The 26,098-nt window shown below is 45.5% G+C and overlaps 1 protein-coding gene across 1 annotated transcript in view; it reads right to left on the bottom strand.

The window, feature by feature from the left end:
• The window catches only part of ipo7 (importin 7), a 108,339-nt gene that overhangs the window by 10,487 nt on the left and 71,754 nt on the right, over positions 1 to 26,098 (bottom strand). The window contains exons 3-19 of the mRNA XM_084308865.1: positions 25,014 to 25,170; positions 24,573 to 24,731; positions 20,548 to 20,704; positions 18,138 to 18,227; positions 17,913 to 18,007; positions 17,701 to 17,785; positions 15,558 to 15,692; positions 15,002 to 15,101; positions 14,656 to 14,732; positions 12,277 to 12,393; positions 12,056 to 12,145; positions 9,824 to 9,989; positions 6,598 to 6,758; positions 4,492 to 4,620; positions 3,425 to 3,491; positions 533 to 658; positions 99 to 196 (exon numbers count right to left, since the gene is read on the bottom strand). Of these exons, the coding sequence (XP_084164991.1) occupies positions 99 to 196; positions 533 to 658; positions 3,425 to 3,491; positions 4,492 to 4,620; positions 6,598 to 6,758; positions 9,824 to 9,989; positions 12,056 to 12,145; positions 12,277 to 12,393; positions 14,656 to 14,732; positions 15,002 to 15,101; positions 15,558 to 15,692; positions 17,701 to 17,785; positions 17,913 to 18,007; positions 18,138 to 18,227; positions 20,548 to 20,704; positions 24,573 to 24,731; positions 25,014 to 25,170 (2,009 nt within the window). The remainder of the gene's footprint in view (positions 1 to 98; positions 197 to 532; positions 659 to 3,424; positions 3,492 to 4,491; positions 4,621 to 6,597; positions 6,759 to 9,823; positions 9,990 to 12,055; positions 12,146 to 12,276; positions 12,394 to 14,655; positions 14,733 to 15,001; positions 15,102 to 15,557; positions 15,693 to 17,700; positions 17,786 to 17,912; positions 18,008 to 18,137; positions 18,228 to 20,547; positions 20,705 to 24,572; positions 24,732 to 25,013; positions 25,171 to 26,098) is intronic.

Here is a 26,098-nt window from a genome sequence, read left to right as displayed (position 1 = left end):
ACATCAGCATCCATTTACCTTCTTACACGTGCTATACATAATCTCTAGGTATATTTAGCTTCTTATACATGCTATACATAATCTCCAGGTATATTTACCTTCTTACACATGCTATACATAATCTCCAGATATTTAGTGTCCGACAGGAGTGTGTCTGTGTCAACTGTGACGTAGTTATGGAGGAGGGGCATCATATCTGAAACAGAAGGCCAAGCGATAAGGAGGCATCTCTCTGAGACAAAGTACCACAAAACCCTAGGAAGCTATTAAGTGGCAGTCGTCATTACAAAACCTACCGAACATTCCAATATGACAATAATAAAGAGTTAACAGGGTCTTAAAAAAGGGGCATTTCACCTAGTCTGTCCCAAGTCTTCAGTTTAGTTTACTTTTCCTAGATTGATTATTGCAATGGTCCTTTGTTCACTAGATTAATTGCTTTGCATTGCTTTTAATCCGAAAAAAATATAAAACATAGCTACATTTTACTAGCATTATCCTTGGCAGTTGTGCTCCACACCCGACCATTTACCTGTAAAGTAGTCAAATCCATCCGCCTGGAAGACCTCAAACACCAGGGGCAGCAGCTGCCACATCTGTGGCGACACCTGCTGGCAAGTAAGGCTGTGTGCCAGAGAGAGGATCTCCTCGTAGAACTCTGTCACACACAGAGCATACACAGTTAATACACACACACATAGTTAACCTAGCCCTATTTTCTGAAAGTCTGCCTAAAAATACATACCTAAGTAAATGGAAGATTGCTCCACTTCTACAAGGTCCATTTGCATGTTCTTGGTATCTAGGGACATCTATGGATCTCAGGGAATGTATTCCCAGTGTCAGAAATATTGTGTCCGTTACTAGGCTTGAGTAAATTGAGATGAACCAAAGGAGAATATATATATTAAAAAGAAATCTTTGACAGTGACTAACACCATGCTAAAAATGACCAGACATGAAAAATTGCCACTGAGCTCATTCAGCACCTTCTTGAGATCACGTGTACAAAAAATCGAAGCAAATGAATAAAGGGAAGATGATTAAACAGGAGACTTTGTAGAGAGAGTACTGAATTCTGCCATCCGGCCTGAAATATGATTAGAATATAGAATATCAGGCCTATACATTTCCTTATTATGGCCAAGTCATACATCTATGGATCGGGCCAAATCTCACCTTTCCAATGGCAGAGTTCAATCTGGATTTAGTATCACCAGGCGTGATTCACAAACCGTGAATGAAATCTACTGTAAGTACAGTTACTTATTTATAATGTAAATTTCTCCACCATTTTTCATCAGATTGCAACACCGTTTTTGCTAGACGTTCACAGAAAGGTAGAGAAACGAACTGTGTTCTGTTTTATGGCAATAACGTTCAGGTTTGTGGCATAGCCAGGAAGTGTAGTTATTTTTTTATTCGAAAGCCCATCGAAAGTCTTGGGTCTCCTCTCCTCATAGGACTACAAAAAAAAAGGCGGTGTAATTTCCTCTGTCAATTCTCACCTTTTTCCGACTAGATTTCTATAACTAATATTTCACTAATAACACTTAAAAAAACCCATTGGTAAACAAACTTAGTGCTGAAAATATACACTTAGACTGCTGTTTTGACAGGGTTAGGGTCTTTACATTTGAGAGAGAAAAACGCAACATTAATTAATACATTCTGTAGAGATGGATTTATGGCGTGATGTCATTGTCGGTCCAGTACCAGACCGCTCGGGCTTAAGGTGTTAATACACACACACAACACATAGTTAGCTTAAAGGTCCCCTGTCACACAGCGCACACACGGAGCGATGTATCCTCTCTCTCTCTCTCCCCACGGTCCACTTGCATTTTACACACAATCGCAGTCGAGCCGCTCACACAGCGCACACGCGCGCACAGAGCGAAGTATCCTCTCTCTCTCTCTCGTATACTACATGTATCACGCTGTGTGGGTGACTGTCACTCAAAGCGCTTATGGGCGGAGCCCAGCCCAAAACAGCTTGAAATGGAAAAATTCTGCTTTAGAGTACTTGATTAGAAATACAAAACAATGTTTTAAAAAAAAATTAAAATGTATAAACCTTACAGATGTGTTCCATAGACTCACGGGAATTGTGTATCATTGCCCAAATAGTGAAAGGAATAGCAAAACATGGGACCTTTAATACACAGTTAATCCACACACAACACAGTTCACACTAGGGCTGACCTTCGAATTTATTTTTGGAATTCGAAGCTTCGGGGCCGAGATTCGATTTTAATTCGAAGCTTCGAGATAAAAGAATATATATATAATTATAAATATATATATATTTATTATTATTATTTTTTTATGTTGTGAGACTTGTACAGCACTTTGTTCAACTTTGTCAGTGCTGTAAAGTTTAAACCTTTTTAAATCCTAGACAAACTAAACACTTTGCTTTCATGAAATATTGTAAGCAGTCATTTGAGGCTTTATAAAAGCAGCACAATGAACAAAAATCGGTCAGTGCCGAGTCTGACCTCACCTTAAATAACAAACGGCATTGCTTGTTGTCATTAACAAAGAGAGGCAGAGTTGATTTTGCAAAAAATAAAAAATAAAATTTTTATTTTCATATTCGAATCCCATGCCCATCGAACGAAGCTTCGAAGCTTCAAAGTATTTAAGACAGCCCTAATACAAACACACAACACAGACAGTTAACGCACACACACACAGTACAGTTAATACACACTAGGGCTGTCCCCGACTAATGATTTGGATAGTCGACTTTAATTGGCCGAAATTAGCCGATAGTCGACTATTAGTAGACTATGACATTTATTAAAAAAAAAAAAAAAAAAAAAAAGGGTACTTTTTGTAATCATTCCATTTGGGCTGTGGGGGGTGCTTAATGTCTGAAGGAGTCGACTGAAGGCTTCTTGTCCTCTGCAAAAGCATGCAATTGGTCCACTGATGGATACATCTTGATATTTGTCTAGTCTAGTGTGTTCATTAGACGGGTGAAATCCTCTTTCAGTGCCTCTGTGCCTGTTTTCTTAGGCAGTTAGCCTCTGGTATGCGTGCCATTAGCGTTAGCCACGCTTCTAGGCCTCTTTTCTTTTGGAAAGAATGATAAATACAAAAAATTAAAAATAAATAATAATAATATATATTTGTTTGCATTCGACTAAGAGGTTGGCAGTCGACGACGGCTCCTTTCGATCGATTAGTCGACTAATGGGGGTCAGCCCTAATACACACAAATAGTACAGTTAACACACACAACACAGACAGTTAATACACACAACAAATAGTACAGTTAATACACACAGTTAATACAAACACACACACACACACACACACATAGTGGCAACAGGGCCCCAAGCATGTATTGAGAGAGATAGAGAGCAAGAGAGAGGAATGTCCCGGTGGAATGTGGCAGGGAGAACATGGTGCTTACCCAGAACGTGTTGCTGCAGCACGGTGCCGATGACCTGCAGACAGATGCCTTCTAGCTGCTGGGTGATCTGCAAACGACAAAACATGGAGTTCTCAGCACCGGAACATAACACGCATCATATATAACGACAGTGACTCACGGGGGGACGGGACGCGACCTTGTCCTGGCGCTGGAGCGGCCGAGAAGCACACTTTTTCTTGTTGACAGTTAAATCGAGACAAAACCAAATTGCCGGGGGAAGAGATAAAGACCTTTTTAGTTCAGCACGTGGGCTGAGGCCGGCTGAGATGGATGAGTGCTTTATTAATGGTAGCTGCAACCCAAGCTCTTCACCCTCCCAGTGAGGCAGCACTTAACTAGCATCAGCAGTCCTTGTGTTCGGACGGCATGCCGGCACAGAGCCACGGGACTATTTCTAGCCGCTGCCTCGCGAATGTGAGGCACATTGAGTGAGGGAACAGAATGCGTTCCTGGGAGTTGGTGGGTGATTGGAAGTGTGTTGGCGGAAACTCTATTGGCAGAGCAGAGCAGGGATGCAGGGGAAGTGGCAGTGGAATAGTGGTGAGTGAGAATTGAGGAGGGAGAATTGAGAATAGGGGGAGAGAAGAGGGAGAAGAGAGAAGGAGAAGAGGAAGAGAGAATGGGGGAGAGAGAGAAGAGATAGGAAGGAGGGGAAGAGAGAGAGAGAAAGAGAGGAAGAGAGATAGGGAGGGGAAGAGAGAGAGGAAGAGAGAGAAAGAGAGATAGAGGGGGAGAGAGAAGGAGAGAAAGAGAGGGAGAAGAGAGGGAGAGATATGGAAGAGGGAGAGAGAGAAGAGAGGGAGAGATAAGAGGGGAAGAGAAGAGGAAGAGAGAGAAGAGAGGGAGAAGAGATGAAGAGAGAAGATGGGAGGAGAACGAGAGGGGGAGATAAAGAAGAGGAAGAGAGAAAGAGTGAGTGAGTGAGTGAGTGAGTGAGTGAGTGAGTGAGTGAGTGAGTGAGTGAGTGAGTGAGTGAGTGAGTGAGTGAGTGAGTGAGTGAGTGAGTGAGTGAGTGAGTGAGTGTGGCAGGCTGGATGTCTGCTCACCTCCTTGTGGTCCTCCACTACGCTCAGCAGGGTGTCGATGGTGTTCAGGATGCCCATGGCGGTCACCGCCTTGTCGTCCCCTCCCTCCTCGTCGGGACCCGTCTGGATGACCTGGTTAAAGGTCATGGCCTATCGGGGGAGAGCATAGTGGTTATTTATTATAGAGATACCCCCCTGGCCTTCGCAGAGATGCTGAGTGGTTGTTATTTATTATAGAGATACCCCCTGGCCTTCGCAGAGATGCTGAGTGGTTGTTATTTATTTTAGAGATACCCCCTGGCCTTCGCAGAGCGCTCACTGGGTCTCTCGGGCCACTACCCTGGAAACATACAGATACAACACTTGCACAAAAGCTGGGCCAAGATGGTGAATTGCTACCACTCGCAAACATACCCAACGTGGGGTCCTGAACAAACAACTCCAATCATACAACTTGTTCTTGGGTATGTGGGCACCTTAACACTCACAACCTTCTCACATAAACACGTGGGCACCTTAACACTCACAACCTTCTCACATAACCACGTGGGCACCTTAACACTCACAACCTTCTCACATAACCACGTGGGCACCTTAACACTCACAACCTTCTCACATAACCACGTGGGCACCTTAACACTCACAACCTTCTCACATAAACACGTGGGCACCTTAACACTCACAACCTTCTCACATAAACACGTGGGCACCTTAACACTCACAACCTTCTCACATAAACACGTGGGCACCTTAACACTCGCAACCTTCTCACATAACCACGTGGGCACCTTAACACTCACAACCTTCTCACATAACCACGTGGGCACCTTAACACTCACAACCTTCTCACATAAACACGTGGGCACCTTAACACTCACAACCTTCTCACATAAACACGTGGGCACCTTAACACTCACAACCTTCTCACATAAACACGTGGGCACCTTAACACTCACAACCTTCTCACATAAACACGTGGGCACCTTAACACTCACAACCTTCTCACATAAACACGTGGGCACCTTAACACTCACAACCTTCTCACATAACCACGTGGGCACCTTAACACTCACAACCTTCTCACATAAACACGTGGGCACCTTAACACTCACAACCTTCTCACATAAACACGTGGGCACCTTAACACTCACAACCTTCTCACATAAACACGTGGGCACCTTAACACTCGCAACCTTCTCACATAACCACGTGGGCACCTTAACACTCACAACCTTCTCACATAACCACGTGGGCACCTTAACACTCACAACCTTCTCACATAACCACGTGGGCACCTTAACACTCACAACCTTCTCACATAACCACGTGGGCACCTTAACACTCACAACCTTCTCACATAACCACGTGGGCACCTTAACACTCACAACTCGTTCCACTTCCTCAAATTAAAAGGGAGCAGGATCACAGAGGAAGATGTACTAGCCGCATCTATGCTTTTACCAAACGGTTCGTGTTTCCGCGTTCCCGTTTTGCGCTCTGATTGGCCTAGCACGTTTCTGGTCATGTGACATGTGCGCTCAATCGCGCTACGAGCAGTGTCTTAGCCCATTTCCGCGTCGAACAGCCTGCAAACGACCTAACGCCTAGTTTATCACTGGTTAAGCTTAGGCGACTCTTTCGCAGTTGGTTACGGTTAGAGTTTGGAATCAGGGCTGGTGTTCTATCGCCCTGCTCTAAGACAAACTCTAACCTTAACCAACTTCGAAAGAGCGCCTAAGCTTAACCGTCGAAAAACTTGCCGTCACACGATTAAGCGCACATGTCACATGACCAGAAACGTGCGTGGCCAATCAGAGCGCAAAACGGGAACGCGGAAACACGAACCGTTTGGTAAAAGCAATCAGGCGTACTAGCCGGCAAAAACGAGAGAGCAGTTGAAGAGAATATTAACCTGGAACCAAAGCAAGGAACCATAAGTATTAGCCTACTGCAAGCACGCTAGCCATTTCCACCTCACGATTGTGACCAGTGTGGGTCCTAGGGGTAGAACGAGATTGCCTTGTGGATGTGCAGACAAAGAGCAGAGGCCTCTTTTCCAGATTAGTCATCTTTGAACGGAGCGATGAGGTCACTGGGTGAAGACGGCACACCAGAGCGCTTACTCACCAAGTGCTGTGTCATCTCCACTGCGATAGGAGTGACCTCCTCGCTGTATTCACAGATCATCTTCTGGATGACGTTGGTGAGGTCGTCGTTCTCCGTCTCCCTCACGATGTGCAGGAGGGCCTGCATCACGGGCCGGATGAATGGAGTGATGTACTCTTTGGCTGCGGAACACAAGTGCAGGCGGTAACATTAGTGAGAGGGTGAAATCTACCCAGATACAAGTGGCAATCTTTTTATAACTTAATGTTTTTATATATATATAAAATGCTATTTTTAATCTAGATTAATTACAGAAAATTGTGAGATTAATTGGTAATTTTTTTTGCACTATTATATATTTTTGTTTCGTTATATGAATGTTACCAATATTAAATAGTAATATAATTTAATATTCAACATATTCATTAATTGAATATACATTATTATATAATTATATATCATATAATATAATTATTCATAATATTCAATATTGTGAAATAAATAATTAAATTAATACAATAAATAAAACATGACTTTGTTTATGGATTCAGGCCATTTCCTTCCTTTCACTTCTTTCTAGTCATCTATTCCTTTACTATGTTAAAGGAAAATGCCAACATTTTGGGAAATTCACTTATTTGCCATCTTCCCTGGAGTTAGAAAAGAAGATACATACCCTTTTCTTCTGTGCGTGCAGTAGGCTTAGGGAACGCCTGCACCGTTAGCGTAGCTTAGCTTCATCACTGGAAGTGGGGCAGTCCTTTACCCTGAAGTTCCCTACAGTCCCCTACAGTCACGAAATACACTCCAAATACAACTCCTAAACTTTCCTGTAAACATGTTGTGACCTGTGTATTTACCACGTGGAGAAATAAAAAATAATTGAATTAGAAAATTACGTTTTCTAAGCAAATATACTCGGAACTATTTTTTGCCGAACCACTCCTCTCTGGGCTCAAGTCAGTGATTTCACGCAACGCAGTGATACTTTTTAACGTGACGCCAGTGTTTGTTTACATTCTCATTTCATTCAAAGGATCCGAACAGATTGAAGTTTATGGATACCATGCCTTCAAATCCTCTTACCTTGACGATTAAAAGCCTCCACAATGGTGTTGATATGCTGCTAGCTAACGAAAACCAACAAACACAGAACCGGACGTGTAAGCGGAAAACGAGGCATAATTTTTACTTCCGGTCGGGGGGTTTCAAAATAAAAGAGCGACGTCTAAAGCACCGGAAATACGTTTATTTTGTACATTATCTAACGTTAACACGAACCTAAACTAACTTTAGGTTAGTTGTAACGTTAGTTTAGGTTTGATTTGAAATCTTTATTTCGAACATGCAATGAATACAAACAAACAACAAAACAACTCAATCTACATGTTCGAAAAGGAGTAGGAAGAAGTATACACTTATTTAATCCTACCCCTTTTCCACTACTCAAATGAGTGTACTATTTTAAAACATAAAAAAAGAAAAAAGAATATATATATATATGCAAAACAAAAAATATATGTAAAACATGAAAGAAATAAAATAGAACAAAATAAAAATGTAAACACCCGTGAATATCAAGTCCCTTCCTCATCCCTGTACATTGTGAACATAATTTCCTTATACATCAGTTTGAATTGTCTCATGTTTGGACAATTAACGTTAGATAATGTACAAATAGACGTCGCTCTTTTATTTTGAAACCACCGACCGGAAGTAAAAATGATGCCTCGTTTTCTGCTTACACGTCCGGTTCTGTGTTTGTTGGTTTTCGTTAGCTAGCAGCATATCAACACCAGCCATGGGAATACTGTTTTGTAAATTGTGGAGGCTTTGAATTGTCAAGGTAAGAGGATTTGAAGGCATGGTATCCATAAACTTCAATCGGTTTGGATCCTTTGAATGAAACAAACACTGGCATCACGTTAGAAAGTATCACTGCGTTGCGTGAAATCACTGACTGAGCCCAGAGAGGAGTGGTTCAGCAAAAAAAAATTCAGAGTATATTTGCTTAGAAAACGTAATTGTCGAATTCAATTATTTTTTATTTCTCCACGTAGTAAATACACGGGTCACAACATGTTTACAGGAACGTTTTGGAGTGGGTTCGAGCCCAGCTCTCCGCATTGCTATCAGCTTGGCTGGTCGTTCATACTAATACAATTGGCAGTTTTAGGGGGTGGGAAGCTGATGGGTGGGGATCGGACGTTGTGGACATCGACTCCTACAGGTCGGTTGGTGCGCCTGCGCAGCAGAATCAGGAAGCGACGGGGGTGGCGTACCCTCCAAACGCAGACCACCGACGCTGAGAGATCACGCTGTGCTGGTGAAAAGATGCGACTGCTGCTTCCTCGAGTACCGGAGGGGACACGTGATGTAAGGCTTAGTCCACATTGTAGCCGGCTTGTGGGAGGCATGGCCTAACAGCGTTCGAGACAGGGGAGGGTAGAATTGGACGATACGAAATTGGGATGGGAGAAAAATAGAAAAATGGGAGAAAAAGTAGAAAAAAAGGAACGTTTTGGAGTTGTATTTGGAGTGTATTTCTTGTCTAACTCCAGGGAAGATGGCAAATAAGCTAATTTCCCAAAATGTTGGCGTTTTCCTTTAAAAGGCAAACTCTCATGAACTGAAGTTATGACGTCGCATAAGCCCAGGAGTACAGTAACTTATAAAGTCAGCCTACCAGTGTTACAACCAGGCACAGTTGCCGATAGCAGAACACGGCCCGTTGCTCAAATGCCGCAATGAATGTCAACACAACCGTGGGGTGGGACAACTTCCCCTTTCTAATCTAACCACAACGTGACCCCGAGTAGCACCTCACCATCACTTCCACCCACATGGCCGTGTCTGGCATCCATATATATCTCTCTTCTTAGCCAAAATTGCAGACCATTGCTTATTTCTGCAGAGGACACGCATGCTAGCCAACTGGCGGTAGATAATTGTGTGTGAACAGCAAAACGTAGGGATGTTTAGAAATGTTGATAAAAATTATTATCAGCACGTCGTTTTATGGATCAACTCTCGGCATATCAATGCATTCGAATGATATTAAAACAAAGTGGTGTTTTTTTTCCAGTTACTTTTTAATGGAATGATTTGTGGGTGATTTATGACATTACAGTTCCGCTCCAGGCAGCGTGTGCTTGTTTTGCATGTCATTGTAACTTCACGCCATGCCACTCGATTCAAAGAACTAGACTTTAAAACCCTAACGACCGGGGCGGATTAACCGGCTCACCTTTCTCCTGGTTGCTGATGAGGACCTGCAGGGCGATGGCGGCCTCCACCTTGACGGGCATCTCGTTGTCGTTGATGAGACAGAGGCGGGTCAACTCCAGGGCCGTCTGCAGGTTCTGGTCGCTCTTGAACTTCACCTCGCAGAAGTAATGCAGCACCCAGCAGGCCTACGGGGAGAGGGAAGGGTTGAGAGAAATGTACCGACGACGAGACAAAAGAAAAGGTCAAATGGCACTGCAATGAAACCAGACGCCGTCGGGGAACTTGGATGCGGCCTTTACGCGCCAACAAGCTGCAGGCGGTGACAACGGCAATAGGCTGTGACAAGAGCGGCTGACATCAGCGTTTTCCCCCCCGGACGCGGAGGACCGGCTTACAATAGCGAATGTCCCCAGACTGACTGACTCCTCCACTTGCAGGAGTGTCGTGGCCAGGGCCGGCTTAACTAGGCTCGTTTCTTTGGACTGATTTGTTTGGTGTCGAGCACCCGAGACGACTATTCCACTCCTACCGTTCTTACTCACACCCAGGAAAAGCCTCGTCTACAAGGCTACTTTCTTTTTTCCATTTGAGACTTAACTTTAAATCTGTGGCTATATTCCACAGCTACAGCAGCCAGGCTACAATAACATAACTCCAGTCATCACCACAAACACAGCAGAATTTTTAAATACTGTAAACAATCTACCAAAAGTAGGATGAGGATCATCTCCAAGGACAATAGTCCATCCTTCATTTTACAGAATTAAAGTTATTCCTTTTCAACCTGAACGTTCCTGAAGAATCACATCAGTCTGCTGGATGGAGTTTGTAAAATGATGCTCCGTCCAGCGAATGTCTTCTTCTCTGGGTTTACTGGATGGGGAATCACATTTATTTTATATATATATTTATATCTCGCCACCTACTCATCAGGGTGTATTTACACATAGAATCACCAAGTTAGCAAGCTACCACACACAATATTAACCATTTACAATGTCCATTCAGAGATGTTCCGATCTCCCATCACTCAGCTAACCCTCAGCCAGATCCATGGAGCTTCCATCTTTTCCTCCACGTCTAACCCGGTTCCCCTCCTCCTTCATCGGTAATGTCCCAAGAATCTCAAGGCGTCGTCCAAAACACATCTGAATTCTCTAAAATCTTCCTTTCATTTCAGCAGCATTTATGATCATTGCAAGAAATGCTAGAAGCCTTTTTTTTGGGTCCATGTGATCTGATCCATCCATCTTTACCATTTCTGCACAATATAGTAGTTTCTGCACATGATATTCCACTTTATTTTCTCATCCTAATTATGTTCTCCTCCACGATTCTTGTGCCGATCGTGTTTCACGAGTTCCCTTGCAGCGTAGACATATTGCCTTCTCTCTCAAGTTTGCAAATTCTCACATTACATTACATTAGCCCTCCCCCTCCATGACCATAATAATCCTGACAAGAAAACCATCTAGGTGCAGCATTTTAAAATGGCTTCAACCGATACTTGAGGTAGCTGGATAAGATTGACGACAATGACATGAGCCCGGAATACTCTTGAAGTAAGCTTACGTTTCACCCTAACCCGTTACCAGAGCAACAACTTCAGCTCAAACCTGCAAAAAGGCAGGCTTATTATTATTCACTGGATTAGAATGGATCCTTGTCTGGATCGAGACCATGAATCGCCAGTCTACTTTAAAATGATTTCCGTTCCGTGGCATCAGTTTCCAAGCTATATAGACCTGTTCGCCGTTTACAAACATACCGCGTTCGAGCGAATCAGCAATACCAACCGAGTCACGTGACTAAGTTACCTCGGACCTGCGCGAGCTGCTGCTCAAAAAAAGTACAACGGGGCTCCATGGAGAAACCATGACACTCCCCCGACTAAAAGTAGTTTCAAAACGGAAAAAAACGGCTGGATGTCATTTTGCCAAATCAATCAGCATGGCTGTGAGTGTAAGTCTTTCACCTTTTATATATCTAGCTTTGCATTGGATTGATTGTTTAGATCACTAGCATAGCTAACAAATGCAAATATATTGTAGTCTGCCCTGTTGTTCCGACCAGGATTACGTTCCTTCCTGCTCCGGTGATGCGTGCACACACCGAGTCCGACGGATACAGTTATATATATATAACATGTTTTCTTGACTTCAAAAGCACAACATTGATATTTCCAGTCAAGCAGAGTGCAGCTGCTTCGACCCATGGGTTAGGGTTAGGGTCAGAGTGCAGGGGGACTCACTCTGGCTCTCATGTAGCCCAGCTCACTGCGGAACAGGGCGAAGACGTGGTTCTGCAGCATGAACTCCATCTGGTCCTTATAAATCTTTTTCTGTTCGGGGGAAGAGAGAGAGAGAGATAAAACAGTCAGGTTAACACGTCGTCCGTCAATATGTCCGAGCGGGGAATGAAGAGGAGGTCATTAAAGTGGAGCGAGACAAGAGGTCTGATCAAGGTCCTCACCTTGAGCAGGATTTCAGCCAGTGAGCCAATCATGTGGAGAGCTCCGTCCTTTTTCCTGGGGTCGGAGGCGGGATCGGTCAGGATCTGGTAGCAGAAGCCCATGGTCTTTTGCAAAACCTACACAGAGCGAGAAAATACTGATTTACACTTTATCTATAAAGAATAATAATATATCCAGCGGCTCTGTGGTGCAGAGGTGAGAGTTCTGCTGCACTAAGACACACATGGACAGCTAGCAGCCACAAACACTAGGGATGTCACGGTATGAGACTGCGATGGTACGATTACAGCAATTATCCGGTCGTTATGGAAGGGGAAAGACATACGCATTTTATAATTAAACTTCTACAAAAAAATCTCTCCCTCTCCCTCTCCCCCACAGCCCGCTGGCAGGCCGCTTCCAGAAGCTGTATTGTTGGGAGCGACCGGGTGTTAATGAGCTCCATGGCAGGACAGCCGGATTACACAGCAGCTCGTAAACAAGGCTGGACGGTGATGATGACTGCGCTAAGCGCTAAATAGATAGTTGTGTTGGGACGTGGCATGTAGAGCTGTGAATCTTCACTGGCCTCACAATTCGATTACGCTGTCCACGATTCGACGATGCATCTCGATAATATACACTCAATAATATATTACATCCTCAATTTTATAATCTATATTACTGCACATGGCTACTTTTTCATCAATTAATACAAGCAGTCAGATAAATTTACTTTTATTTAGAATGTTCTTAAATCAGAATGTCAAAATAAATGTCTTTACTAGTGTTGCATGATACAGATACTAGAAAGGTATCTCGATACCCAGCTGTTAAAAAACGGTTCAATACTCCATTTTATTAGTATCAATACTTTTAGAATAGCCTGATGCTGTATAGTCTATGAGGATGCATGGCCAGGTCCAGAGCACTAGCTTTAATAATATAATAATATATTTGATTTGTAGGTCACTTTATAGTTGTGGAGCAAATCTCAAAGCGCTACATTGTAAAATAATTATTAATAATGTTCCGTCACTGCATTGATGCAATTTCCACACCCCTAGTGGCATGCTGCCGTCCTGGGAGTTGGTGGGTGACTGGAAGTGTGTTGGCAGAAACTCTATGTCTCCATCTTGTCGGGGCGAGGACGACATGTCTCCATCTTGTCAGGACGACATGTCTCCATCTTGTCGGGGCGAGGACGACATGTCTCCATCTTGTCGGGGCGAGGACGGACTGATGGAACATCGGGGACCATGTGGAAATAAGTCCTGGACTTAACACTTTCAATGCCCACGACGTGATATGACGTTTTATCAGCCCCCCCCCCCCCCCCCCCCCCCCCCCTGAATGCCCACGACGACAATTATCGTTTTATTTTTTTATTAGCGATCTGAATTTTCATATTTCATCCACCGAGTCTCCCGTTGGTACACAAGCCCCATCAGCAGCTCAGAATGGAAAACAGCGCCCCCTATCATCTATCCCTGACGCTTAGACTGACCTGGGATCAGTGATATGTAGAGGCGGGGCCAGCTGGCTCCGTGAGCAGGCAAGCTGTCTGCTCAACATGGAAGTGATCGCGGGACGGGAATCAGCCTGGAATATATATTCACAGTAGCCAATCGATAGTAGACAGTAGTGATCGATTTTTGGAATGGCGATCAGGAATTGGAATGATCTTTTTGGAGAATATCTGATCGGAGGTAAGGAATCTATTTTACCAGTCTTGGGATAATCAGAGTTGTATTCGCTGAGATATCAACGTGTCCCCCCTGTGTGTGTGTGTGTGTGTGATGTTGAGGAAATTAGGTAATCGATTTTCAGCTCGCGGTCCCAGCGTGCATATGTACACATTAATCTAGCGTTTATTTGAAAACGATTCATAAATAGGCTGAAAAATGACAACGTTTTTGTGTATACTAGAATATTCCAGTACAGGTCGTTTATCATGGAATCTTCTTATTTTCCTTGAAAACGAGGGCTTTTCAAAATGCTATAAAACAAAAATGAACCGATAAAAAAACAATCCAATACAGTTGTAGTATATCATTCCACAGTACGTATGTATAGGCATGTTAGACCTTCTCTTGGCGATGGGAGTGGGTTTCTTCACTGAGTGCTTATCCTTAGGGCACAAGTATCTTGTGTTTTGTGGTACAAAAATGTTTTATAGTATCAGTTTTGGAAATCTATTTGCGGTGGGCCCGTTTGATGTTGTGGGGTGGGCCGCCACAAATGAACCCATGTATGAGGAAACACGGCTGGATGACACAGGGCCACAACACCGCAGATCCACTCGGCCGTTCCTCACATCTATTAGGCTGAAGAAAAAATAAATAAAAAGCTGTACCAAACACGCTGATGGCAAAAACAAAAAGAACCTCAAGACTCACCTCTTTCCTCTTGTTGCAGGAGGTGAAGAGGAGCGTCTGAGCAGCTGTGGTGGGGGAGATGAAGTCTTCAAACACATCTGAGGGAGGACAGGAGAGAGGAGAGAGAGGGAGGAGAGAGGAGAGGAGATAAGAGGAGGATGGGGGAGAGAGAGAAAGAGAGGAGGAGAGAGGGAGGAGATTAGAAAACGCATGCATCTCGTCTTTTGCTCCGTTCCATTTGATGCACGAACACGGCTGGTCTCCGTCTCGGGCTAATCATCATCATCATCCATGTAGAACAGCATCTCCAGATGGCGTTCCTCATGGAGGACAACAAGGCTCTCTCTCTCTCTCTCTATCCGCTTACCGAACTTCATCCGGATGTATTCGTACGGGTCTTCCTGCCACAGCTCCTCGTCGCTGTCCGTGTAGCACATGAGGGGGAAGACCACGTCCTGGATGATGCCCTGAAATAAACAATCACACAAATGGTCCAATCTGAATCCGTGGCCATGGTTAAACCAACAACTACAGCTAGGGGATCAATACTAAAGGTTTAAGTAGGGCCCGGGGACACACCAGGACACACCGGGACGCCGTGAAGTGTCGGTTCACGAGCGAGCAGAAGCGTGGCTCCTCCGCTCACATGTAGAGGCGCTCTCGGAGAAAATGGACTAGGCGCCAAAACTATCCGCGAAGATGGCTGGTATGAACAGTCCCAGGGCTCTACGCTAACCTTTTTCCCAAGGAGCACATGTGGCTGGATGAATGATGAATGCCATGGCGAAAAAATTAACTATTGATCCCAAAAACGAGTTAACTCGTTTCTGGCGCACAACGCATGGCAGGCAATAACGAGTATACTCGTTTTTGGCGGACAAAGAGTTAAGGGGTACCATCCTGTGGAGACGTGACAACCGTACCTGGATATGTGGTTTGAGGTTTTTCCAGGTGATGGCGTGTGCGATGCCCTGGTTGATGTAGTTGAGCGTTTGCTGGAGGACTCTGGGAGCCACGTATTGCTTCTCCTTGTACTGGTATAACACTTTCAGAAGCACCTGCAGAGATAGAAGAACTGGTATAACACGTATCTAAATGACTCTTCAGCTCGTACCTGTTGTGTATCTAAATGACTCTTCAGCTCGTACCTGTTGTGTATCTAAATGACTCTTCAGCTCGCAGCTCGTACCTGTTGTGTATCTAAATGACTCCTCAGCTCGTACCTGTTGTGTATCTAAATGACTCTTCAGCTCGTACCTGTTGTGTATCTAAATGACTCTTCAGCTCGTACCTGTTGTGTATCTAAATGACTCTTCAGCTCGTACCTGTTGTGTATCTAAATGACTCCTCAGCTCGTACCTGTTGTGTATCTAAATGACTCTTCAGCTCGTACCTGTTGTGTATCTAAATGACTCCTCAGCTCGTACCTGTTGTGTATCTAAATGACTCTTCAGCTCGTACCTGTTGTGTATCTAAATGACTCTTCAGCTCGCAGCTCGTACCTGTTGTGTATCTAAATGACTCCTCAGCTCGTACCTGTTGTGTATCTAAATGACTCTTCAGCTCGTACCTGTTGTGTATCTAAATGACTCTTCAGCTCGTACCTGTTGTGTATCTAAATGACTCCTCAGCTCGTACCTGTTGTGTATCTAAATGACTCCTCAGCTCGTACCTGTTGTGTATCTAAATGACTCCTCAGCTCGTACCTGTTGTGTATCTAAATGACTCCTCAGCTCGTACCTGTTGTGTATCTAAATGACTCCTCAGCTCGTACCTGTTGTGTATCTAAATGACTCCTCAGCTCGTACCTGTTGTGTATCTAAATGACTCCTCAGCTCGTACCTGTTGTGTATCTAAATGACTCCTCAGCTCGTACCTGTTGTGTATCTAAATGACTCTTCAGCTCGTACCTGTTGTGTATCTAAATGACTCTTCAGCTCGTACCTGTTGTGTATCTAAATGACTCCTCAGCTCGTACCTGTTGTGTATCTAAATGACTCCTCAGCTCGTACCTGTTGTGTATCTAAATGACTCCTCAGCTCGTACCTGTTGTGTATCTAAATGACTCTTCAGCTCGTACCTGTTGTGTATCTAAATGACTCTTCAGCTCGTACCTGTTGTGTATCTAAATGACTCCTCAGCTCGTACCTGTTGTGTATCTAAATGACTCCTCAGCTCGTACCTGTTGTGTATCTAAATGACTCTTCAGCTCGTACCTGTTGTGTATCTAAATGACTCTTCAGCTCGTACCTGTTGTGTATCTAAATGACTCTTCAGCTCGTACCTGTTGTGTATCTAAATGACTCTTCAGCTCGTACCTGTTGTGTATCTAAATGACTCTTCAGCTCGTACCTGTTGTGTATCTAAATGACTCCTCAGCTCGTACCTGTTGTGTATCTAAATGACTCCTCAGCTCGTACCTGTTGTGTATCTAAATGACTCTTCAGCTCGTACCTGTTGTGTATCTAAATGACTCCTCAGCTCGTACCTGTTGTGTATCTAAATGACTCTTCAGCTCGTACCTGTTGTGTATCTAAATGACTCCTCAGCTCGTACCTGTTGTGTATCTAAATGACTCCTCAGCTCGTACCTGTTGTGTATCTAAATGACTCTTCAGCTCGTACCTGTTGTGTATCTAAATGACTCTTCAGCTCGTACCTGTTGTGTATCTAAATGACTCTTCAGCTCGTACCTGTTGTGTATCTAAATGACTCTTCAGCTCGTACCTGTTGTGTATCTAAATGACTCCTCAGCTCGTACCTGTTGTGTATCTAAATGACTCCTCAGCTCGTACCTGTTGTGTATCTAAATGACTCTTCAGCTCGTACCTGTTGTGTATCTAAATGACTCTTCAGCTCGTACCTGTTGTGTATCTAAATGACTCTTCAGCTCGTACCTGTTGTGTATCTAAATGACTCCTCAGCTCGTACCTGTTGTGTATCTAAATGACTCTTCAGCTCGTACCTGTTGTGTATCTAAATGACTCCTCAGCTCGTACCTGTTGTGTATCTAAATGACTCCTCAGCTCGTACCTGTTGTGTATCTAAATGACTCCTCAGCTCGTACCTGTTGTGCAGCGACTGCGTATCCCTTCAGGAAGAGGTCTGCAAACTCCGTGTACTCTTTGGTTGTGTTGCCTGGGCTGCCGTATCTGGTTCAAGAGGGTTTGAGAAGGTGGTTAATGGGAGCGCTGGGCATCATTTAATCATTTGAGGATGTGAGGGGGGGGGGAGACAACGACACACTGGCTACGGGAGGTGGTGTCGCTCTGACGTTACCTCTCAAACAGCCGGGCCAGGATGTGAAGGGCCCACTTCTTACACTTCCACCACGGCAACTCAGGCCGCTCGTCCTCCTCCACCTGCATGGTCTCCTGTAGGCGAAACGGGGGGCGAGGAGGGGGAACCGGGGCGGTCAGCTTAGGCACAACCCGGTGAAATTAAACAGCTTTATAGATCTGGAAAGATTTGGAAAATGTGTCATGTTTTTTTTTTGTTCCTCACCGGAGGGACATCTCTGTCCACGACGGTCTTCAGGATCTCCATCCACTCTGTCAGGTTCTGTCTGTTGATGAGCTCCAAGGGGAGGTTGTACTGTGGGGAGACGCAAATGACATCATCGTTTACATTCAGTCATTTAGCTGAAGCTTTTTTTATCCAAAGTGACTTACAAGTTCTGTATACGACAAGTCAGCAGGAAGGGTACAACTCTGGCAGCTAAGGGTCAGTCATATTGTTCAGATTGCTCCCGGCCACGTCTATTCGAATCCCAACGCATTTATGCTTTCGCGTTTTGCGCTCTGATTGGCCACTGATGTTTCTGGTCGCACCAATCAAGTTCTTTCGCCGGTTAAAGGATAACTCCACTTTTTTTGTAAATTAGCTTATTTAACATCTTCCCTGGAGTTAGACAAGAAGATGCATACCTTTTTTGTCTCTGTGCGTGCATTTTAGCTTTGGGAATAGACGCTCCGTTAGCATAGCTTAGCTTCATCACTGGAAGTGGGGGAGGACAGTAGCCTTACAGTGCCTTACAGTGTATTGCAAGGTCTGACATTGACCAAACTTGATATGCATGACCTTGGTGGGCTCTAGGTCAACTCCTGAAAAGGGGGTCAATGTCAGACTTTGCAATCAAAAGTTAGGGGGCTAATAACCCTTGCCATAATTTCAGTGCGCCCCTAACTTTTGATTGCAAGGTCTGACATTGACCCCCTTTTCAGGAGTTTACCTAGAGCCCACCAAGGTCATGCATATCAAGTTTGGTCAATGTCAGACCTTGCAATACACTGTAAGGCACTGTAAGGCTACTGTCCTCCCCCACTTCCAGTGATGAAGCTAAGCTATGCTAACGGAGCGTCTATTCCCAAAGCTAAAATGCACGCACAGAGACAAAAAAGGTATGCATCTTCTTGTCTAACTCCAGGGAAGATGTTAAATAAGCTAATTTAAAAAAAAAAGTGGAGTTATCCTTTAAGCTTAGGCACTCTTTCGAAGTTGGTTAAGGTTAGAGTTTGTCTTAGAGCAGGGCGATAGAACACCAGCCCTGATTCCAAACTCTAACCTTAACCAACTGCGAAAGAGTTGCCTAAGCTTAACCAGTGATAAACTAGGCGTTAGGTAGTTTGCTGCTGGTCGAGGCGGAAATGGGCGCGTCACGCGATTGGGCGCACATGTCACATGACCAGAAACGTCAGTGGCCAATCAGATCGCACAAGAAACGGCAGTGGCCAATCAGATTCGCAAAACGCGAACGCAAAAGCATAAACACGTTAGGATTCGAATAGACTCCTCCCGGCCGGCCTCTACTGCGGCTGGGGGAGGGAGGGGGGGGGGGGTGACCACTCAACCCAACATGGGCTCCTCCTGGCCTCTACTGCGGCTGGGGGAGGGAGGGGAGGGGGGGGTGACCACTCAACACAACATGGGCTCCTCCTGGCCTCTACTGCGGCTGGGTGAGGGAGGGGAGGGGGGGTGACCACTCAACCCAACATGGGCTCCTCCTGGCCTCTACTGCGGCTGGGTGAGGGAGGGGAGGGGGGGGGGGGGGGGGTGACCACTCAACCCAACATGGGCTCCTCCTGGCCTCTACTGCGGCTGGGTGAGGGAGGGGGGGGGAGGGGAGGTGACCACTCAACCCAACATGGGCTCCTCCTGGCCTCTACTGCGGCTGGGTGAGGGAGGGGGGGGAGGGGAGGTGACCACTCAACCCAACATGGGCTCCTCCTGGCCTCTACTGCGGCTGGGGTGAGGGAGGGGAGGGGGGGGGTGACCACTCAACCCAACATGGGCTCCTCCTGGCCTCTACTGCGGCTGGGTGAGGGAGGGGGGGTGACCACTCAACCCAACATGGGCTCCTCCTGGCCTCTACTGCGGCTGGGTGAGGGAGGGGAGGGGGGGGGGGACCACTCAACACAACATGGGCTCCTCCTGGCCTCTACTGCGGCTGGGTGAGGGAGGGGAGGGAGGGGGGGGTGACCACTCAACCCAACATGGGCTCCTCCTGGCCTCTACTGCGGCTGGGTGAGGGAGGGGAGGGGGGGGGGTGACCACTCAACCCAACATGGGCTCCTCCTGGCCTCTACTGCGGCTGGGTGAGGGGGGGGGGGGGGGGGGGTGACCACTCAACACAACATGGGCTCCTCCTGGCCTCTACTGCGGCTGGGTGAGGGAGGGGGGGGTGACCACTCAACCCAACATGGGCTCCTCCTGGCCTCTACTGCGGCTGGGTGAGGGAGGGGAGGTGACCACTCAACCCAACATGGGCTCCTCCCGGCCTCTACTGCGGCTGGGTGAGGGAGGGGAGGGGGGGGGGGGGTGACCACTCAACCCAACATGGGGGGGGGGGGGGGGGGGGGGGGTCGTACCTGGAACATGGAGGGGGGGGGGGGGGGGGGGGGGGGGCGTGTCGTACCTGGAACAGCGCGTAGAGGATCTTGAAGATCTGTTTCTGCACCAGGACAGAGTCGCTGGACGGGTCCGGCAGCAGCTGGATGAAGCGGTCCTTCAGCATGGGCATAAAGATGTGCATGGCAGCCACCAGGGGCTGGCGCTCATCTGGCTTCTTGTATCTGTCACACACAGACACGCACACATTAGCCACAGGAGAAGCTGGAAACATGTGAACTCACAGGCCTGTGTTTTTCCAAGGGCCTGGGCTTTCAAAAAAAAAAAAAAAAAAAAAAAAAAAAAGGCACAAATCTTCCACTTCTTTGCAGTACGAATGTACGAACATTGTACATATGTCTATACTGAACACTAACCTAATTTTTTTTTACTTCTAATTTACATGCTATACTATGTTATTTCTTTTTTTTTATCCACTTTTTCTCCCATTTTTCTATATTTTCTCCCATCCCAATTTCGTATCATCCAATTCAACCCTCCCCTGTCACGAACGCTGTTTCTTGCCTCCCACAAGCCGGCTGCAATGTGGACTAAGTCATACATAGCACAAGTCCCCTCCGGTACTTGAGGTAACAGCAGTCGCATCTTTTTTCACCTGCGCAGCTCGATCTCTCAGTGTCGAGGAGTAACGCGTGGGAGGCTCACGCTGCCCCCGACACTTCCTGATTCTACTGCGCAGGCGCACCAACCGACTTGTAGGAGTCGCTTGTTCACAACGTTCGATCCCCACCCTTCAGTTTTCCCTCCCCGTAATACGGCCAATGTGTATTACTGCGGACGACCAGCTAAACTGAAAACAATGTGGAGAGCTGGATTCGAACACGCGAATCCTAGCGTCTCCACACTGGTGGCGAGTGCCTTGCCCACTACACCACCTAGCCGCCCCTATACTATGTTATTTCATACTTATCTTGTCTAGCACAGTCTCTGGAGCGTAACAGTAAGAAGCATTTTGTATAAAAGTATTCTGTACTTCTGTATGACAACTATTAAAGAAACTTGAACTCATTCTATTTCACAACGATGGAATGTGACCTTGATTAGGGCTGTTTAGTCGATCAGCTGACTAATTGTTTGCTAGGGTCGTAGATAAGCACTGGATTTAAAGAGAGGTCCATCTGCATGGCTGCATTCGTTTGTATTAAACCATGGGTGAATACTCTTCTCCGATTGGCCGGCAGGTGTGCGTTAAAAAAAAACATTTAACACGTAGTCCCTCTCAAGATTAATCACTGTTCTAAATTCACCCGCTACCCAACCTGTAAGCCGTAGCTGGCTTGCTAGCCAGACATCTCATGGTCCCCAAATTAGGGATGTCCGATATTATCGGCCTACCGATATTATCGGCCGATATCGGCATTAAAATGTGATATCGGAAAATATCGGTATAGGTTTAATTATTTTTTTTTAATTTTTTTTTACATTTCTAACCTTTATTTACCCAGGCAAGCAAGTAAGAACAAATTCAGATTTTATTTATTGTCAAAAGTATGCATAATGTTGTGTTAATTCCACAACAAGATATATGTAATGTTAATTACCTGAAATTATAAAAAAAAATAGATCGGTTGATATCGGTATCGGAAGAGTTGGACAATATCGGTATCGGTAAAAAAGCCAATTATCGAGCATCCCTACCCCAAACCAATAATTTATTTCCCCCCGCCAAAGACGCGTGGTAGCGGTGTTGCGGTCCGGGGTGGTTCTGCGCCTCCGCGTAGTGCCTTAAAACTGTTTTAACGCACACCTACCCGTCGATTATCCCTTATGTAGGACAACAATATGGAAACAATGACATGTATCAATTAAATAGATTCAGATTAATCTATACCTAACTACGAGTTATATAATAACTATGTTTTTGTATAGTTAGTATAGTATAGTTACATATAGCATAACTGTATATTGTAGTGTATATAGGACTCATTACCTTTCATTCGTAAGCTTAGCATTGTATTGTATTTTGTCTTAGTACCTTTTATCATGTCTATTTTATTATCTATTCTATTTTATTCTATTATTTGTATTATTTTGCACAATCAAGGCGGGTATGGCCACCTTCATTTCACTATATGTCCTTGTGTATGTATGTGACAAATAAATCTCTTGAATCTATACAATTCTACCGACTATCAATAGTCAATTTAGTGGCGCCGTATGCGTGGTTTCAGATTATACTAGGTCGACACACAGGACTCGCCACTTGGCATGTGCCGGTATGACATTTTGAAGGTATGATAACCTTGGGCAAAAATACCCCGGTTCACGGTAAAAAAAAATTTAAATAATAATTTCCCATTGAACAAAACGTATTTTATTACAGTGCACAAATCAGCTTTTCTGTAAGTGTTATTTATGAATGTGTGAAGACTGGGAACTGTCTGACCACTTTCAAACTAAGAATAAAAAATACTTCCAAATAAACTTTCATGATTATGAATAGGCCTATGTAGGCTACATGTCAAAAGGGCAATACGTTTTGTTAATGTAATGTAATCTACTTGCACAGATGTACCGGTATGTTATATAGCCTAGTAATATTCTTACTGGATTAAACATACATTTAAACAATTAATCTTTTGTGGAAGATCAACAACTCTAACAACCACCCACAGAACTATGTGTTGGGGATAAGGGTTCCGCACGGACCATATTGTTTGTTACTTTCCTGCCAGCACTCTAGCTAGATACAGGGAGCGAAATTAACTTTTTGACTCACCGGCCAGTGGCGGGTAGATGGGAAGAGTCTACCCGCCAAGCATATTTCTTACCTGCCAAATTTTTTTTGATTAAAAAAAAATATATATATATATTTTATATAAAAAAAAAATTTAAATAAAATATATATTATATAATCATACTTGTAGTTGTATTATCTGCGAGACATCGCCACCACGCAATAAGTCAAAATGCTTGCTATCTGCAAACAGCTCCACTGTCTGTGTGTATACTTGAGTAGCCTCCAGCTCCAGCAAGGATTCTCCGGCCCTGCAGCTAGACCCTATATTCAGCTAGACCCTACATTCAGCATGCAAGGATTCTCCAGCGATGCAGCTGGACCTATTTATAACGTTACCGTTCTTTTGTCAAATCACATTCAACATGCCCTCAGCTAGAATACGCATTCAATCAATGTTATAAGACATTGATATCAGGAGCTATCTGTAGCTACTGCTAGCCCGGTAGATAACGTTAAGACAATTTAGTTTACTGGGACATATGGATCAACGTGAGCTAGCTAAGCTAGCTAACGAGGGACCGGAGGTATTATGCACTCGAGTAGACTATTGCTGGAGCATTTGTTGATATCAGCAGCTATCAGTAGCTAGCCAGCTAGATACCGTTAGACAATGCCTCGTCATGTATTAAACTAAAAGTGAATAGTTGACTGGGTCATTGTTTAAACAGTAACGTTAGCTCTTGGAGGTCCGATATAGACTAGAGCAGATGAAGTAAACAAGCCAAATGATAGCTTCCGATTGGTCATTTGCTTTTTTTCTCATGAAACCAGTCACGTCACTCTACTGTGATTGGACCTAGTGCGATGTGGGACTTGTAGTTTTTTAACGATCTCGCGGCGGAGAAAAAAAAGACGAGCGGCTATAATCTGTACTCGCACAAGAGTATCGTTATGAAGTTATGAACTACACGTCTACACGCCACACGGCGGGCAGCCCTCTAAGTGTCATGCGCCAAAGGTAAAAACAGCCCGCCTCTGGCGGGCGGCGGGCTTTAGTTTCGGTCCCTGGCTAGATATGTAGCTAACGTTAGCTAGGCTAGACACGCAAACCACTCGTCGAAGGGCTAACATTAGCTCACGTTAATTACCCCGTGTATTGAGCATTATTTTCAGATAACTAACAGCTAACTAGCTAGCCATGGTAAATCCCAGCTATTCCAGTTGACAGGCATTTTCCGAAGTTCATGATTCGAAACGTAACGTATACCGAACGTAATTTGAGTGGTTTTGACACTGCAACGTTTTGAAAGCGCGTAAACCGTGGAACCGGCCCATGCCTACTCCCCACTCACTCGTAGTTCTTCACCAGCTGATAGAGGCAGAGCAGGATGCCCAGCCACCCGGCACTGTTGTCAGACTGCAGATAGAAGCCTATCTTGTCCACGATGGTCGTCCACTTTCCGGGATAGTCGTGCTTGATCATGTGGTGGATACATGTCGTCAGCTGGACCCTGAAAAGTATAAAAGAAAAAGAGCGTTTAAAATCGAGGGCCGTAACAGAGATGTAAACACAACATAGAAGAGTGAGTACAAGACTTTCTCACACCACCCCCCCAGGCTTGCCTCCCTTCTCACCCCCCCTTCCTCCCCTGGTGGGGCAGGCTCGCCTCCCTTCTCCCACCCCTCCCCTGGTGGGGCAGGCTCGCCCTCCCTTCTCACCCCCCTCCCCTGGTGGGGCAGCCAGGCTCGCCTCCCTTCTCCCCCCCCTCCCCTGGTGGGGCGCGGCAGGTTACCTGATGCGTTCGGGGGAGTGGATGATGGCCTCAACTATATTGTCTCTGATGAACTGCCGGTCCTCCTCTGGTATGTTATTGACGGGCGTCTCGGGTGTTCCTGAGGCGTCTCCCTCGCTCCAGTGTTGGGTCACCATGTTCTTCAGGTAAATCACACCTGGACAGAGAGGGAGAGGAGGAAGAAGCACAATTATAGATCACCCAAACGCACACAAAAAAGGCCAATCAATGTGCAGCAGGCATTGCAGGATGTTCTTGTAGAGGACAGCAGATGGCTCCCGGTCTGTTACAGGAAGATGCAGTAACATCCGAGTGAATAAATGGACCCGTCCTCAGGGATAGGCCTGTCATTAGATTATCTCCTCATCGTACGATATATGGACATGATCTCTGCCATTTTTAGCTGACCTCGATGTTGCCCATTGTGTTTACATGTGTTTGTTTATGTAAGAATGTCACCAAGTATGTTTGTTTATGTAAGAATGTCACCAAGTATTTTAACCAGACTACTCATTTTAGCTGCTTCTGTCCTCTTGTCTGCTCTCAGTCGGAGGCGGGGCTCCCCACACACAGAGCTCGGAGGCGGGGCTCCACACACACACAGAGAGAGGAGGCGGGGCTCCATACACACACAGAGGAGGCGGGGCTCAGGGCAGTGCTCCACACACACACACAGAGGAGGCAGGGCTCCATACACACACACACACACACAGAGAGGAGGCGGGGCTCAGGGCAGTGCTCCACACACACACAGAGGAGGCAGGGCTCCATACACACACACACACACACAGAGAGGAGGCGGGGCTCAGGGCGGTGCTCCACACACACACACAGGAGGCGGGGCTCAGGGTGGGGCTCCACACACACAAATAGCTCGGAGGCGGGGCTCAGGGCGGTGCTCCACACACTAAGGGCATGCGTCCACCTATCTCACAAAAACGCTGGCAGTGCGCCGGTAGTACTGGGGGTGGAGCGCTGCAGCGCGAGCCTTTGTCTGAATATGCGCATCGCTCTGTAAAGTTCAGAAAGTTTCAACTTAAAAACGCTTGTGTGCGGCCGCACAAAAAAGCTGAAAGGCGGTGAAA

This window comes from Notolepis coatsorum (assembly GCF_963971535.1).
Source record: "Notolepis coatsorum genome assembly, chromosome: 2".
Classification (NCBI taxonomy): domain Eukaryota; kingdom Metazoa; phylum Chordata; class Actinopteri; order Aulopiformes; family Paralepididae; genus Notolepis; species Notolepis coatsorum.
This window is presented reverse-complemented; position numbering and strand designations above follow the sequence as displayed.